At 45.6% G+C, this 17,993-nt stretch overlaps 1 protein-coding gene across 3 annotated transcripts in view; it reads left to right on the forward strand.

The window, feature by feature from the left end:
* The window catches only part of CNNM1 (cyclin and CBS domain divalent metal cation transport mediator 1), a 51,607-nt gene that overhangs the window by 26,789 nt on the left and 6,825 nt on the right, over positions 1 to 17,993 (forward strand). For 2 of the 3 annotated variants that reach the window (XM_059661021.1, XM_059661022.1), the window contains exons 5-8: positions 651 to 750; positions 1,148 to 1,195; positions 5,434 to 5,496; positions 15,029 to 15,189. In XM_059661021.1, coding sequence (XP_059517004.1) covers positions 651 to 750; positions 1,148 to 1,195; positions 5,434 to 5,496; positions 15,029 to 15,189 — 372 coding nt within the window. The remainder of the gene's footprint in view (positions 1 to 650; positions 751 to 1,147; positions 1,196 to 5,433; positions 5,497 to 15,028; positions 15,190 to 17,993) is intronic. The other variant, XM_059661023.1, reaches the window with a different exon arrangement.

Consider the following 17,993-nt stretch of genomic DNA (forward strand, 5'->3'; position numbering starts at 1 on the left):
AGTGTAAATTCAGATATTGGAAAGATCTGGCTTTAAAATTCCAATACTGCCGTTTCCTAACTAGCCTTGACCTAAGTGATTTAACCTTTCTGAGCCTCAAAATTGATTCATCTATAAACTGGAGGTGAAGGCAGGAGGGGCCTCATAGGGTTGTGGGACCGATTGAATGAGAAACCATGCCAAGTACATAACACAATGTCAGCCCCATAGACACACACTGTATGCTACACATAAGCTGTCGTCATTAGTGGTGATGGGTTAAACAAGCTTCACACAGAATCAGAATTAGATTTTATTTCAACCAGATTTAGAGATGGTCTCTTCTCAGAACAAGCCAGTGAGTCCGTTTATAGGACCCTGGGCCAACTGATGCCTGGGCCTGCATCGTGGGAGGGCCGTTGCAGTATGCAAGGAGAGCTCGGGGTTATTTGTGACTGGATGCAGCTTTATAAATTAGGCAATTAATTCACTGCAAAGGGCTACTGAAGCTGGCAGTGCTACTTCTGACACGTAAATCTGGACAGAATTCACATTTCCCTGTGATCAGCTCTTAAGTCCGCTTGTTGTCCAGACAGAAGCTTAAGGTTGTGGTCAGTAATCGAACTGGAAGTGCGTGCACACACCCTTAGCACACTGCCTTCTTTCTCCAGGGGAAAGTGGAGGTGGAGGTTGGTAAGGAAGGCCTTCGCTTCGAGAATGGAGCCTTCACCTATTATGGTGTCCCAGCCATCATGACCACTTCTTGCTCAGGTATTCCAGTTCCCAAGCCATGGCGTATTGGGGAAGCAGTGGGATGTTGTAGAAAAAAGCAGCTGGGTCCAAGTCTTTGCTCCTGTTAGGAACCCTGGGCTTTAGTGTCCTCCTCCATGAAGTGGGAATAAGACTCATTTTTCGTTCAGAGAGCTTGTTTGTGGAAGTACATGGCAGACAGTAATGTTATCAGATGTTAGGGATGGATAGTGGGGTATTTTAGTGTGAAAAGACAAGTTTATTTTTCTTTTTACACTTCCATTTGATTGTCTGGTGTGTTGTGCTGTTGTTTTTCCGAGTTCATTGATGCTGGGGGTGGGGTGGAAGAGGGAGAACCTCGATAAGAAGGTGTATTTCTGAATTGCCTCTGAAACACGTTGCATCTTTCTGCCCTCAGATAATGATGTGCGGAAGGCGGGAAGCCTGGCTGGATCCTCTGCCTTCCGTATGTATTTCTCAAACCCCTCCCTCATGCTCCCCATCGTAGTCCTGCCTCAGCCCCCTCTGGGGACCCGGACCCAGCACTCTGAGCCTGGGCTGGGTCTGGGGCTCACACAAATGCTGGCAGCCTCTCTGTAATGCTCTGCCAGGAACACTGCTTCTTGCCAGGTACTCACAGACCACAGGGCCTTCGTTTCTGTGTCTGGAATGTTTTCTGCTGCTGCTCTGCTCATGTTCAGTGATGAACGGCAGGGAGGGAGGTTGTGAGGGGAGGCGTCATTTATTGTCACACATTTGTGTGTTCTGGTGGAGGTTCGGCCTTTCCTTCTCTGCGGTGATAACTCACCCACTGGCCTTTACTTGAAAACTTAATATGCCGTTCTTGTGTCTGTGGGGTTAGTAGGAAGTGACTGCAAGATCTTGGGATAGAAGTCCCCGGCTGGTGCGATATGTTGCTTACCTGCTTCTCTTTCCTCCTTCGCCACATCTCAGCTGGAGGAGAGGTGTCTGCCAGCTGGCCGTGCATGCTGATGGTGGTGGGGGCTGGCACGGGGCTGCTGGCTGGTTTGCTCTGCCCCTTCTATGCTTTACCTACTTGCTGTTTCCTGAATAGAATTGTTGTGCTTGTGTTTAGAAGGCATGGCATTTATTGTGATGTGAGTGTGATGCTGAAAGAATGATTTCTCTAGAACTTATTTTTACTCACTGGTCTGACTTTTGCATTGCTTTCAGCTGTTATTGTTTAAAGTGGCTATTTTAATGCCAAGTGGAGTGTTTCCTCTTATCATAAAAAGCATTTTACGTAGTGTTTTATATTGGATTTCTCAGAGGGTCCCAACGCTGGATATCAGCCCCTGGCACATGAAAGATAGACACCGTTTTAACATGGAGAAACTAAAGAAGCGACTTGCTCCAAATCACCCAGCATGTTGGTGACTTACATAGATGCATTCCGGTGCCCTGACTATTGCACACAACACAATGAAATACAGATTGGAGAGCCATCATGTTCCAGAGTGCAATCTCTATGTGGGAATATTGGAACAATGTATGGTATAATTTCACATCCTAGCCCAGCATAGGGTGTAGCTACCCACACCCAAGGGGAGGCCCAACATGAGTTGAAGGAGATCTGTAAAATAAAAACCCTGGTTCATTAGTATACTTATATAAGCCAACAAATCTCAAGTAAGGTAGATGGAGGAAACCTCAGTACTCAGAATGAGAACTCTGTGTGGGTGAGGGATGTGCTCCAGGACCGGACTTGGTTCTCTAAAGGAGATGTCCGCCCATCACATGGCTCAATGTACAGCAACTTCCTGGATTCTAAATTTTACCTAGACTTGTTGGCCCTCTTCTGGCTATTCCAGAAGACCAAAAGAGGTGGGAACTCTGGGGGAAGGGGATAATTACAACTCCCCAGCCCACCTAATTTAGATGACATTTTAAAAGTATATATAGTTTAAAGTAGTAGGAAGATGTTATCCGGTTTTCTCCTTTCCTTCATTTCCATCTCTAGTTTTTTGTATCAGAATCCTTCCATTTTATCAATGAGATGGGAATACACTTGCAACACAGGTCTCTCCTTCAGAACTGGTTAACTAAAAGGAAGCATTACACACTTTTCCTCTCCCCACTTTTGAGCATCTTTAGAAATCTTCAGGAGGAAAAAAATCGAGTTAGTCTGTAAGGGGCATAGAGACATTTTCCATTCTCCCCCAGACCCTCTCCACTTAGTGAAGTGTGAAATAACTCCAAAGACTAGCCACACCAAACATGTCAAACTCAAAGGCTAAAATAGGCCAAATAAACAAGGTTTAAGTTTACATGGGCCACAAAAAAACAAAAGCTTCCATTTCCATAAAAATGTAGGTTTATTTCTATAGAGACATGCTGAATACAAAGGGCTGAAATGAATGATCGTTAACATAAAATATAGAACATTTTAATAAAAATTAATATTTTTTCTTGAACATTAACTTACCAGACACTGAATAACTGCACCAATTAATAAGCGTAACACAAATAGACCTATTTTTTTTCTCTTTGAAAGTGAAGTATTTCCTGTTGCGCACACCAAACAAGTCAGTCCAAGACTAATGACGTGGCCATCGGCTGCTAAAACATTCGCTGCTGGTATTAGTGGAGAGAAATGGTGCGCCTGTGCATAAGGCGCGTAAGGGAAATGAATGCAACACGATTATAGAAATCAGTCATTAGCGAACATTGTAGTTCATTATTAATAATTATGTATAACAGGATATTGTAAAAATTAAGTTACGAAACTTTTATTAAAACGTTTCTTACATACTGTTATATTGACTGGGCCTCAAAAATATTCATCGTGGGCCACATGCTGTGAGTTTGACATGCTTGGGCCACACCCTACAGTTGTCCCTGCTGGACTTTCAGCCCCGGGTCCAGCCACCCAGCATCTTTCACTGGCCAAGAACCTTGGCTTGTAGGTCAAGGGAGAGTTTAAGGCTGAGCCACAAGGCAGTAAACTCTTTTAGGATCTCACTTTAGCAAATTGCCCCTGTCCTAGAAGCCAGCCTGTAATTCTATCAGCCTTTGAAGGTGATTAATGAGATGATGAGTTTGCCAGAACACTGCCCATGACCAAGGCCTCAGAGTTGAACTCCAGGTTACAAGTAAGCCACTCTGGCTTTCCTGTGCAGAGTAAAGGGAACAGCCTGCACTGTCTCCTTCATCTTGGTACTGACTGCCAGGGAGCCCAGGAGGACCATGTTGAGCCTGGCGCTCTGGAGGAACTGGGTCTGAGCTCAGGGTAGCCAGAAAAGCAGCCCGTGGGGCTGTGCAGGTGGAGAGAACGAGTCCTTGATTGCTTGGCCAGGGCATGCATTCAATTTGCAGCCCAGAAGTGTAGGATTGTTCTTGAGACTATGGGGTTTCTTATTCCAGTGTATCTCACGACATTAAGGGCCTGTTCGAGTATCCTTTGATATCTCGTATCAGAGTAAATGATTGTCAGGTATAGGGCTCCAGACACACACACTCCCCTGCACCTGTGGGTCCTTTCAGTAAAATCATCTGATGCTGCAGAAGCTGCCTACTTTGATGTGCCATCACCTGCAGGCTGGCTTCATTTAGCTCCTTGGAAGGGACTGGGAATGACCATATCAGAGAGGTGAAGACAGATTCCCATGCAGAAACACCGCTTGATCAGGGTCCAGCGTGGGGAAGGACTAGAGTACTGCTACACACCATACCACATCCAGGCCCCAATTGATGGCCAGCGCCATTTCAGACCCGGTGGGGAAAGAGAGAAGGAAAAGGGGACAGTCAGAGAGGTGCTCTGGAGCACTTTAAGTGCTAAGAAGTGACGATGAGTTAATTCACCAAGTTGATTCCCATTAAGATTGTTGGAAATGCTGCCTGCCACTCTTGTTTCCCAAGCCTCTAGCACAGTGGTTCTCAACCTTCCTAATGCCGCGACCCTTTCATATAGTTCCTCATGTTGTGGTGACCCCCCAACCATAAAATTATTTTCGTTGCTACTTCATAACTGTAATTTTGCTACTGTTATGAGTCGTCATGTAAATATCTGATATGCAGGATGTATTTTCATTGTTACAAATTGAACATAATTAAAGCATAGTGATGAATCACAAAAACAATATGTAATTATATATGTGTTTTCCGATGGTCCTAGGCGACCCCTGTGAAAGGGTCGTTTGACCCGCAAAGGGGTCGCGGCCCACAGGTTGAGAACCGCTGCTCCAGCAGCACACAGTTCCTCCACGGAGGGAGCTCCTAGGAGTCCCAGGGAGGATACAGCTTCCTCAAGGATGCCCCTAGTAGGAGCATGCATTTTGCTCTCAGCCCTCTGGTTGGTGAGCAGATACATGTGGCAGCTGGGAGAGCCTGGTGGGAATGCAATGCTGGGCTCCCGGAGATGTGCTGGCTCAGAGAGAATGCTGCTGCGGATGCACACGCCCCACTGGGGCACTGCTGCTCTTGTCCTTGGCAGGTCTGCTTCCCTCCAAAAGTGTTATACACCTTTTTGGAAGACCTTCAGGAAGGTATTTCCTTTCCCTCTTTCTGGAGAGTGACTTTGTAAGAGGGTGCAATCTCCATGTTTTCAGGGGCACGATTCCTTTTGCAGAGAAATGTGGTGCTTTGAAGATCCAGGAACAGACTATCTCACCACTCTTTGTCTCTCTCCTTTTGTGTTTATCTTCCCCTTCACAACTCACAAACCCTTGGCCCTTGACTCTTTAGTGCCCGTGTCTGTGTCTCGTACCTTCGCCTTCAGCAGAGGGGACTCTCTGGCAGGCTCGCCAGGTAAACATGCATGGGTGTCTTGGGTCCGCATAGATCCAGTGAGGTTTGCAAGAGGCCTTTGGTCTCTGTCACTTCACTGTCCCACATGAGAACAGTCTCTCCCAGCAGGCATTCTGGTGCCTAAGGCACAGCACAATGAACAGATAACACTCCTTTGCACATGTAGCCCAGGCATTGCTAGTTGAGTGGTGTCACTTGTGAATTTAGCTCTCAGGGTTGTATCTGTGTATGTAAATAGAGAAATAATGGGATGAGAGATGATGTGAGTTCTTCCTCAGCATTTGTCTGACTGTAGAATGGAGAGGTGAAAAGTGCAGCAGGAGAAACATAGGAAGGAACAATAGAATATTATTAATCCTATTTTTCCTATTAATCCTATTAATCCTATTTTTCCTCCACCTTTCTTTCAGTGTGGTCTCTGCCTTTAGCTAACCACTAACCCATCCTCATTATCTTCCTAGTAATGTTACCATGTGGTGACCATATTCCCTCTGGCTCTGTTCACACAAAGGATGCTCTATGTAAAATTTCAAAACAACTTTTCATTAGATTTAACCTCTCATTAATTAAATACAAGTTACCAGTTTCTTTTTAATTGGGTAAAGCAGCTCCTCATAGAGCTACACAGTAACTCAAAGATTAAGTAGAATGTAATAAATCTGAGCAGTCAATTAAGTGTTTGTATTGTTTTCATCTCTAGAGGATCATCTGCTAGGCTCAGGGAATAAGTAATGACCAAGCCAAGAATTTATTTGTTCAATTGCTCTGAAGTTGGAACACAATTTCCCACACCCTCTACATCTGTCTCTCTTATCCCAGTGCTATGGTAATGATTCTGAGGGCCCCCCCCCATATTCTCAGTCATCAAAAATCCAGTTGTGTTTTGCTATCTGCAGAGTAAACCCTCAATATTCAAAAAAGGCTATGTGAGACCTCAAACCCCCAAGTTTGCAACTTCAAAAGTATTTATGTTGACTTCTCCTTTCTCCCAAATCACATTTTCCCATCAAAAACCATCTGGTTCCCATGTTTATCTGTACAAGATACATCAACCACATTCTCAAATTTTCTCTCTCACTTGATGGTGATTTTCCACCAAGAAATAAAATTTTTCTCACTTTGTGAGAGCCCATGCCTTCACGATGACCAAAGGACAGTATGTTCAGTATGAGATGCCAAACTGGTGCCTCTGCCAGCTAACTGGTCTACTCCCACATGCCAGCAAAATTAGAAATGACTACATCATGGACCTTCACAATCCTTTACATATGGGGAATCTTGGTGAATGAAGAATGTCCTATGAGTTTCAGCAAAAGGGAAGATGCCCATTTTTAAAAGATTTTCAACCAAAAGGATCAAAGCATTAAAAAAAAAAAAGGCAAGTCAGGGTATATTTTCCTTTTTAATTAACCCTCAGTTAACCAGACAGCCTAGCTAATTGTAACTTCCAGTTAAAGTAAAGGTTAATTCTAGTTCATCAGTGTTTATTATGAAGACCTTCATGGTAACCTAGTGTCAGACAGAGATTAAGGTGTCTCATTCCTTCTGGGCGAGACCCCCTAGCACAGCGGTTCTCAACCTGTGGGTCGCGACCCCTTTGGGGGTCGAACGACCCTTTCACAGGGGTCGCCTAAGACCATCGGAAAACACACATATAATTACATATTGTTTTTGTGATTAATCACCATGCTTTAATTATGTTCAATTTGTAACAATGAAATTGGGGGTCACCACAACATGAGGAACTGTATTAAAGGGTCGCGGCATCAGGAAGGTTGAGAACCACTGCCAGGCACTGAGACTTCCCATCCAACTGGCTGTTGCCATGTGCTCCTGGAAGCTCTTTTAACCACCACCACCCCATTTTCAACCCAATAGGAAACAGATGAAGGACAAGGAGGTGAGAGCAAGGCCAGCTTACTCCAACCCTTGGTTTAACTGCAGAGTGGAGCCCTGACCAGCACAGTAGGAGAGAATGAGAAGTGGGGATGCCTTGCTTCTCCTTTGGCTGGTTCCTCCCTACCTTCTTTTGTCTGGTCTCTATCTATAGCCAACCACCAAGCCTTCCCAGCAGTTGGGTGACATCTTCATACCTATATTATGGTATTGCCACTGTCACTCTTGCTTCTGCTCCATATCAGCAGCAGCAGAAGCGTCAGTCATAGGAGTATTGTGGAAAGCAATCCTGGCACCTTCTGGCCACCATACTTGATTTGTAATCCAGATAGCATATTATGTATAGTATGTCTTACCCCCATCTTACACAGGCAAGAATGTAAATACTGGAAATTAATAGGGCCTTTAAGTTTAAAAGGAACCTTCATTTTATTTGATCCTCACAACCACCTTAGGAGATGGGCAGGAATTGTTGTTGGGAGGCAATAGGTCTGAGAAATTAAGTCATTGGATCAGTGTCATGGGTGTAGTAAGCAGGTAGAGGGATGAGGACTAGAATCCAAGATTATTAGGTCCTGCTCTCCCATAGCCCAGGACCTTGCTGCCCCTCTGAAAGTAGGCATTTTGTGCCCCCCAGAGGGTTGTGACTTGTTTGCATTTTGAAAGCAGATGTGCTAAAGAAGATGGTGCTCACGCTGGAGCGAGGCCAGTGGTCCCTGTACCAGATATCAACCATAATGAGTTTCCTTCTGTTTGAGCCTCAGTTTGGAATGAGGAGAGCAAAGTGGTCTGTGGATTAACTCCCGAGTAGGGTGTAATTAGCCAGCTTTGCAAGCGTCTTCACTTAAACGCAAAACTTCTGACCAACCCGCTGAGAGTATGAGGCCCGCTGCAGTTAGTTATCGTTCCCTCTCCCCAGATTCATTCCTTCTTCTCTCAGCAGAGATGATTTCACAATCCTTCCGAACCCACAAAAGCACAGAGGCAGGAGAGAGGCGGGAGCAAGGGTTCCTTTTCAATGCTTGACTGTCCATCTATAATGTGCTTTGAGATCAACGAGAATAGAGTTTTCTCTCAGAATATATGAGGAGTCCCTAAAAATAATCATTTTACTTTGTGAAATGTGGTAAGTGGAAATATTCCTTTGGGTTGGCTCTTGCGTCGTAAACATTTGGGAACCATTAAAGCCTCATGTAACGTGAGCGAGTTCATCTGGGCTCCCAACTTGGGCTGATTTGCAGAGTTCACATTGTAGCTTTGACGGAGTGCTTTTGACATTTGGTTGTCTGATGTTGACTGTTACCCCAGAATGATGCATGTTTATAACCCTCGTTTGTGCTCTTATAAGCCTCTATAGTTAAACTCCCCGTGCAGTTTGGAGAACACAGATGGCACATGGCACAGTGACCATGACCAATGTGGACTGTTCCCCCTTGGGCCTCATTGAATGCTCCAAAAGATGTACCCAGGCAGCCACTGAAGCTCACTTCCCCCTCAGATCCTCAGACTGAACAGGGAGTGGGGATTCTTCTGTATTGTGGGTCCTTCTCCCGGGATAGAGTTGTGATCACTCTCCTGATACAGTTGTCACAAGTGAAGCAAGAGTCCCAGAGCTGTGTATAGGTTTCCTCAGCCCCTGCCTATCAATGAAGAGTGAAGGGATATTCCATCCAGCCCCAACTACAGTGGCAAGTCCTCTTCCACCCACCCCCAGTTTCACCACAGTGTCTTCTCCACCCCACCTCAGTAACGCCAGTTTGCCACCTAGGGCAGATCTGTCTTGCAGACTGACTAGGCAAAGACTGCAGAATGAGTTCTGCCACACTTCTCCATGGCACCTGGAGGTCTAAGGTAGAAATCCCTGGTCTTCTACCACCCTGTCTTTCCAGGGCCATGATGAGCAAGAGTCGACAAGTGATATACCGGCTGCTTGGCCTCACCCCTGTGAGGGGTCCTGTGGTCAGTTTTATGCATCACAGTTTGGTCTGTTCCCTCTTAGACCTCTTTGTACTACAGTTAGGATTTCCCTCCTCGCTTTACTTCCCCAAGCTGTGCCTCTGTGCTCTTAGGAAATGCCAAGGAGAATTATACAACTTGAACTAGTTTGCCATGCTGCTGGGACACTCGTCTGTTACTGATTTCTTCTCCTTTTTATTAAAAGCATGCCCATGTCCCTTGCTCAGAAACCTCTGCGTGTATGGGCACAATTACCAAAATGCCGAGTCATCGCATCCCACCTATTGAGGAATGTCAGGCTCCGGGACATGAAAACATGGATCTTGCACAACCCTCGATGAGCTGAGACTTTCTTTGTCATGAAACGAGGGCTTCTTTTCCTTTTAAAAATTACTTTTATAGACCAGACCTCTGTAAGATGGTTGGAACTTTTTGTGTTTGGAATCCTCCAGGGTTTTATGAATAAACCTTCAATAGCATTGTTTTTACTTAAAAAAACAAAACAAAAACATGTTTCTCATCCCAGCACAACAGTGATGTTGCTTGTATTTGACATGCAGGTCCTTGTGAGTGGCAACAGGGTGACAGTCCTAAGCTGGGTGTCAGTGAGGAGGAGAGCTTTGGGGGGGAATCCGGATGTAGTAGCTATTGCCTCCGTTTCCAACAGGGAGTAGAAGTAATTCAGGCAGAACCTTCTATGGATGGAAGTTGTTTAGTAGATAAGACAGGGCTGTGTTTCCCTGTCATCTTCCTTGAATGTACCTTGAGTTGAGACAGAAGGGATGGGAAGGTGGAACAGCAGGTGTAGAGTATGTGAAGCACATGTCCGACCAGGCAAAGGGAGGGTTATCAAGGAGTGAAACTGAAGCCACAGGCCCTGCTCACACTCTCTCCCCTTGTTCTAAACTGAATTGAGGACAGGGCCCACCAGGTCAAGATATGGTTTCTGAATTCCACTCACATGCCAAAGAAGCCGCTCTCCTGCAGGACTCCCTAACCGTTGCCAGAACAACGTGCCCAAGGAAGCACCATCCACTGACTTAGCCGGCCACCACCTTAGAACGTCACAAATGGATCTAGCCAAGCCAGAACTCAATCAGTTTGTTTTCAAGGAACTGGGACCAGAAATGAAATACATACTTTTCTGCCCAACTCTACTGCCCTTTACAATCACCTTGGCGCTTCGCTCAGTTCTCCGTGGCGCCATCACTGTCCCTCTCAGTCCTTGGTTACTCTGGAGGAGGCTCTGACTCAAACGAGCCTATTTCACAAGCTTATTAGACAGACAAGCAAACAAACAGAAAGTTCTAATGCTTCCTGTTGCCTCTTCCTCAAGCTGCTATCAGGCCAGCGCCTGAGGCTTCTCGGTGCCCTGTGATTCTCATTGCACATGATCTCACTCTTCAGCTGCCCACTCCTAGCTTCTTGGAGATGTTAGCTTTCTCAGAATGACTTTAAGTTGCAGAGGAAAGGTTTTCTGATTCCAGGATGATTTGAGATCTCTGAAACCTTTTTTAAAATAAAATTTAGATTTTAAACTTAAAAGTTCCTTAAGGGACTCATACGTGCTGATTCATTCATTCTAAACATTTTTATTGAGCACCTACTCTAGGCCATGCACTGTGCTAAGTACTGGGTGTACAATGATGACCAGAAAAGACAAGGTCACTGTCCTCATGGAATTTAGTTAAATTGAGTGGACAATTAAAACTTGAAGGAATGAACAGAGGGCAGTGATAGAGGAAAATAGAGGAATCTTCTTGGGGCAGCCAGACCAGGTCTTCAGGGAAGGTGGTGTTTCAACTGAGACCTAATGACTGGGAAGTGAGAGTGGTTGGGGGAAGGGGTGAGTATGGGAATGTGGGGCTGGGGAGCTGAAGGCTGGGTGGGTAGGAGGTGGGATAAGAGAAGGGGGAGCAACACGATGGAATACTATGCTGCTGTAAAAAAGAAGGAACTCTTACCATTTGCAATGGCATGGATGGAACTGGAGAGCATTATGCTAAGTGAAATAAGCCAGTCAATGAAGGAAAAATACCACTTGATCTCACTCATTCATGGATAATAGAGACCATTATAAACTTTTGAACAATAATAGAGAGGCAGAGCTGCCTCAAACAGATTGTCAAATTGCAGCGGGAAGGCCGAGGAGGGTTGGGGGCAGGAGGGAGGGGCAAGAGATCAACCGAAGGACTTGTATGCATGCATATAAGCATAACCAATGGACATAAGACACTGGGGGGGTAGGGGAGGCCAGGGGATTGTCAAGGGCGGGGGGGGGGGAGGACACATATGTAATACCCTTTGTAATACTTTAAGCAATAAAAAAGAGAGAGAGAGAGAGAAGGGGGAGCAGAGGAAATAGTATCGACTGAGGGGGGAGATGCTTGCATGATTTAGGATCCCCAAGGCGGCCAGTCTAGCAGAGCAAGCAGGGGAGGGGAAGGGAATCCCGAGATGAGATCCAACAGAAGAGCAGAGGTCAGGTCATGGTGGGGCTTAAGGGTCCCAGCAAAGAGTGTGGATTTTTTCCCCATTCAATAGGAAACTGATTTGTGTCTTTAAAATGTGCTTCTGGCCGCTGAGGTGAGAACTGATTATAAATAAGATTATAAGTGGGGAGACCAGACTGTGGGCCAGATGAGAGTGATGATAACTCCGACGGGAGTAGAGTCAGAGAGGCAGACGGGCTTATAATGTCGGAGGTGGAGATAAGAGGACTTGATGTGGGGCTGATGGTGGCAGGAGTCAGGTGGACTCCCAGGTTTCTGATTTAAATAGCAGTATATGTGAATGACATTTACTGAGATGGGGAAGACAAGTGAAATCCTTAATTCTATAATCCTATCGAGGCAGTGAATATTATGGTTTCAATGAGGAAATTACTCAACCTATTGTTGGTTTAATCTTTCTGAAACACAGTTTGCCAGACAACAATAATAGCTTGGCAGCTGACCAGATCATCAGTGCTTCAGGACTCACTCCAAATAGATGCTAATGGGATATTTTAATTGATGGCAACATTATCTCAAGAGACAGAATTAAATTCCTGAAGTTCTACCCTGAAAGAACAAGGAGCAGAACCTCTGAATGATCGGACTCTTCATTTGAACCCCTGCGCTAAGTCTGTGTTATGAGAAGCTGAGGGCTCCTGTTCCTCTTTTTTTAGAAGAAATGCATTGTAGCATCAGTTGGGAAGCTGGGGGGTGGAAGGGTCTTATGCCCAGGTTAAGATAAAGCTGGCGTCATCTTCAGAACCTCTCTCCTGTTAATCCTGGGGAGGGTAATTCACATAGTTCATTTTGAAACCAAGTAACAGAGTCTTAATTGAACTTTCCGAAGAGGTGGTTCTTGAAAATAGAAAAGAAAAAAAACTGAACATTCAGGAGGTCTTACTCCTTCCCCACCCCCATTAGGCCTAGGCAGTGGTTCTCAACCTTCCTAATGCCGTGACCCTTTAATACAGTTCCTCATGTTGTGGTGACTCCCAACCATAAAATTATTTTCGTTGCTACTTTATAACTGTAATTTTGCTACTGTTATGAATCTTAATGTAAATATCTGATATGCAGGATGTATTTTCATTGTTCATGACCCACAGGTTGAGAACCGCTGGGCCCTAGAGGGTGCCCTGACCTAGCCCCACACTAGAGGGCCCCACTTTGGCCCTCCTAAGTCCTGGCCCTCTCTGTGGGGTGAGGAATTTGCAGGGCCAAAGGGATGTGCCCACCCAGAACCTGTGTTCTTTCTTCTAGACCAGTGGTCAGCAAACACATTAGTCAACAGAGCCAAATATCAACAGTACAACGATTGAAATTTCTTTTGAGAGCCAAATTTTTTAAACAAACTATATAGGTAGGTACATTGTTATTAACTTAATTAGGGTACTCCTAAGCTGGCCTTTGCTAAAGACGTCCTCAATTTGATTGAGGTACGTTCACTGAGATCGACCCCTTCCAACTCTCCCCTTCTCAACTCATGCATGAATTGTGCGTGCCCCCCCCATCTCTCCCCTCCCACACACACACTCCCACTTCCCGCGCTACGTATCCCTCGGCCCCCCTGTGCCACATCTCCCGTCGCCCGACCAACTGACACCCCCCCTTCTTCTAACACCACTTCTTCAAAATAGACTTGCCCAGGCCGAAAACCGACTTCTGCGCATGGGCCACGAAGTTTCAATGCACTGTACGTGCGTGCCCGCACGTGGTATTTTGTGGAAGAGCCACGCTCACGGGGCCAAAGAGCCGCATGTGGCTCGAAAGCCGCAGTTTGCCAACCACTGTCCTAGACCACATTTCAGATACCAAAATTCCAGAATTCCCCATTCCAAAAGGGTGCTGGGGATTGGTCCTCCTCATACAACTCTATTTTCTGGCATAAAACTCTAAGGAGTTGGACCTGGCCTTCCAGGTTGTTGAGGACAACGATAGAACCTATTTTAACAGTTTATTAGTGTGATTTAAATATATGCCCTGTGGTCTGTGGGCCTCCACTTGTCCCGGGCCCAGCCATTGTTGGGGCAGACCTGGGTCATCCCCACTGCAGTGCATCAGTGCAGTGCGGATTGGTTATCGGTGCTGTGGCAGATGGTTTTGAGGGCGAATCTTGGCCTTTCTAAAATAAGGTTTGTGAATGGAGTTTATCTAAAGAAACTCAGTCTAGTACAGCCGTGGGCAAACTACGGCCCGCGGGCCGGATTCAGCCCGTTTGAAATGAATAAAACTAAAAAAATAAAAAAGACCGTACCCTTTTATGTAATGATGTTTACTTTGAATTTATATTAGTTCACACAAACACTCCATCCATGCTTTTGTTCCGGCCCTCCGGTCCAATTTTAAGAACCCATTGTGGCCCTCGAGTCAAAAAGTTTGCCCACCCCTGGAGAAGGTCTCATGGGCTGGGTAGCTAACCACGCTCACAAACGGGCCTCACCTGCACTGTCAATGTGAGAACATCCAAACCTGTAGGCATTTTTATGAGAGTTTATGTGAGCCAAACTGACAACATGCCAGGGAGCAGGATCTCACAATGCCCCAGAGAATGACAGCTTTGCTGTTCCTCCGATACATTTGGAATTAAGGAGGGAATGTAAGGTCAGTTACCTGGAGGTGGGAGAAAGCAAGGCACAGAGGAAAGTTACAAGAGTATGTGCTCCCTTGAGGGTGGTTACCTCCCCAAAGCGTCTGATAAAGAGGGTTACCCTGGCATTTCAAAGGCGTGTGAACCTCAGTGCACAAGAGCAATGGACAGGGCTTGCTTAAACCTTTTTGTAGGCCTGGAGCATGACTGCCCAGTTAGAAATTTATGATCAGATCAACCCGTGAGGTCACTTTTCATCAGCTTTCTTTCAGAGCCCCTTTTCTCTCCATGGCACTCAACCCTGGGTGAGGTCTTGGGGAGCAGGAGGAGCCTGAGCAGAGTGGAGCCATGAGTTCCTGTCCTGGGTGTTTGCTCCTCGAAGGAATAAACATCCGTGGGCAGCTGGGCATTTTTCTGGGCTCTGATGGGAGGGGTGAGGGCCTGGTTTCACCACCCAGGGTAGCCATTGTCTTAAAGTCCTGCAGGCCCTCAATAAACAACACCTCTCTCTTCTTCTCCCTCTTTCTGCTCCCCTCTCCTTTCTCCACACCCGCCCCTCCTTGCCTTTTCTCCCTCCCCTCTCCCTCATCATCTGCAGTAAACCGCTCCCCTTCGCGCTGTAGCGGGTTGAACCGCTCCGAGTCGCCCAACCGTGAGCGCAGTGACTTTGGGGGCAGCAACACCCAGCTGTGCAGTAGCAACAACCTCTACACTCCTGACTACTCAGTCCACATCCTCAGCGACGTGCAGTTTGTAAAGGTAACTCCCCCGGGTGGACCGTCCCCTCGATCCTGCCGGCAGAGGTGGCTGGGGGGTCAGGATGTGCATCCCATTCCCCTATGATCCAAGATAATGTGACGATGAGGTTAAACCTCAGAAAGCCAGAGCCCATGACTCTTGTCCCTATGGCTTCCAGCCCTGAAGCCCTCTCATTGCAGACCTTCCTCAGAAGTGGAGGTAGGAAAAAATGGGAGAAGGGAAATTCTAATATGCTAACTCTTATGGTTGGTGGTACTGGCCACATGACTTGTGGGAAAAGAAATGGGAAGTCACAATAGAGTAAGTGGTTCAAATATTTACTGAACGTCTGCACTGCGCTTGGCTCTGTCCAGGCATTGGTGAGTTACGGGAGCGAACAAGACGGCAAGCTCCTGCCTTTCTGTACCTTCCATGCTCCTAGGGCAGTGATGGCGAACCTATGACACGTGTGTCAGAGGTGACACGCGAACTCATTTTTTTGGTTGATTTTTCTTTGTTAAATGGCATTTAAATCTATAAAACAAATATCGAAAATATAAGTCTTTGTTTTACTATGGTTGCAAATATCAAAAAAATTTCTATATGTGACACGGCACCAGAATTAAGCTAGGGTTTTTCAAAATGCTGACACGCCGAGCTCAAAAGGTTCGCATCACTGTCCTAGGGGAAGAAAGATGATTAACAGGTAACGACATAGATAAAACCCAGGTAATTTCCAGGTAGTGATAACGACGATGAAGGGAATACACAGGGCGGGGGATAAACGGAGGCTGCTTTAGAAATGGTTGTCAGAGCAGGCCGAGCAAGGGACATTTTTGCTGAGACCTGAAAGGGAAGGTGGGGAGAATGTTCAAGACAGAAACAGCAGGCAGGAAGGAGCTGGGGGTTCCAGGGTCTGAGCGCGAAGGCAGAGGCGGGTGTGAGATGAGACTGGAGCATTAGCAGCAAAGTCACCTGGCATTTTAGGCCAGAGTACGGCCTTTGGATTCTCTTTGAACTGGGAATTTTTGTTAGGTTTGTTTCTCAGGTCTTTGCATTGGTCTTAGTTCACTCGGGGTGCTCTAAAAATTACCATAGACTGGGTGGCTTCAACAACAAACACTTCTCACAGTTCTGGAGGCTAGGCGTCCAAGTTCTGGGTGTGGTCGGATCTGGTGTCTGGTGAGAGCCCCCTTCCTGGTTAGCAAATGAAAACCTCTGATTGGAATGGTTGGTTCTATACAAGGAATTTGAAAATTCAAACTTAACACAGCTTTTGTTTTATGTTGCTGTTGGTTTCTCTTTTGTTTTGTTTTTTAATGTAAGTTAAGATGATGCTTCAGACCAGCGGTTCTCAACCTGTGGGTCGCGACCCCTTTGGTGGTCGAACGACCCTTTCACAGGGGTCGCCTAAGACCATCCTGCATGTCAGCTATTTACATTACGATTCATAACAGTAGCAACATTACAGTTATGAAGTAGCAACGAAAATAATTTTATGGTTGGGTCACAACCTGAGGAACTGTATTTAAAGAGCCAGAAGGTTGAGAACCACTGCTTTAGACTAAAGTTAAAAATCCCCTCCTCCTGATTTAACGGACTATTAGGACCATGATGTAGGCTCTCTCTTACTGACCTCTCCCACCCCACCCCCACCCCCTGTTTTTTTTTTAACATAAAGAGAGTTTTTGTTAGGAACCTAGACAGAAGTTTGTACAAAATGGGTGTTTTTATTGGTGGAAGCCCCTGTGACTGGCTGCGGGCAGTTTGTGAGGGCTTTCCATGTCCAGATAGAATGAGGTTCTAGAACTGGTTATAAAGTCCAGGAGTAAACCGACTTCACAATATGTTACAATATTAGATAGAAAAGTATGCCTAGATTATCTGGGAAAGATATTAAAGCTGTGATTAATAGTGGTTAATAAGCTATGAAGATATCAAAGAATCCTTATGCTTGTTTTTAAAAAAATGTGTTTTGTAAATGTCATTATTAAACTAAGGATATTTGGCTAATGACATAGTCTGACTCGTGTGACTGCAACCAAGATGCCTCATCACCATCTGGTGGCAGAATCCCTAAATTGCAGGATCGTGTTTTGAGGGATGAAAGTTATAAAATGATAGGAGACATCACACTGGTTAAAGGTGAACTTCTGGCCAGGGCGCTGAAGGCCTGCTAACTCTCAAACCTTGGGCAAGTGCTTCAACCTTCCTAGACCTCACTTCCTTACTCGTAATATGGGCCGTAGGAGACCTCTCGCGCCCACCCCATACAGTCATTATGACAAGCAAAGGTGATAGCACATACCTACATGCTCTGTAAGCCGTTATGCACTATATAGTATATATATATCCCACGTTCAAAGGCTGTTAAATCGCGTTGTTTACCCATATCTTCAGAAAAAAACCACTCTACTGTCATGGTAAACAACCTGCTTCCCTATTTATAATGGTCTGGCCCTCTAGCAACTTCAGCGCGAAATTATAGCTAATTTGCCTACAAATGTCAGGTGGTCATAATAATCTGGCCACTCAGTGTAGATAGAAGGTTCCGTCCTCATATCCCAGCCTCTATCTGCAAAAGCACGCCCTCCTGGGTAACATTAGCACTAGAGCTTTCACCAACGTCTGAGAACCTAATCTCTAGTTCCATCTCTTTAGGATATTTATAGCACTTCCAGTAGTATATGTTATATGATTTCAATAAGTAAATACTTCAATTATGTTTTAAGTTAGAAGTTGAAAAGAGACTGTAAACCAATTTGGTAAAAAAGCTATCAGGAATGAGTTTGATACTGAAAGTAAATAGAAACTTATCTGTGAGC

This window comes from Myotis daubentonii, chromosome 13 (assembly GCF_963259705.1).
Source record: "Myotis daubentonii chromosome 13, mMyoDau2.1, whole genome shotgun sequence".
Classification (NCBI taxonomy): domain Eukaryota; kingdom Metazoa; phylum Chordata; class Mammalia; order Chiroptera; family Vespertilionidae; genus Myotis; species Myotis daubentonii.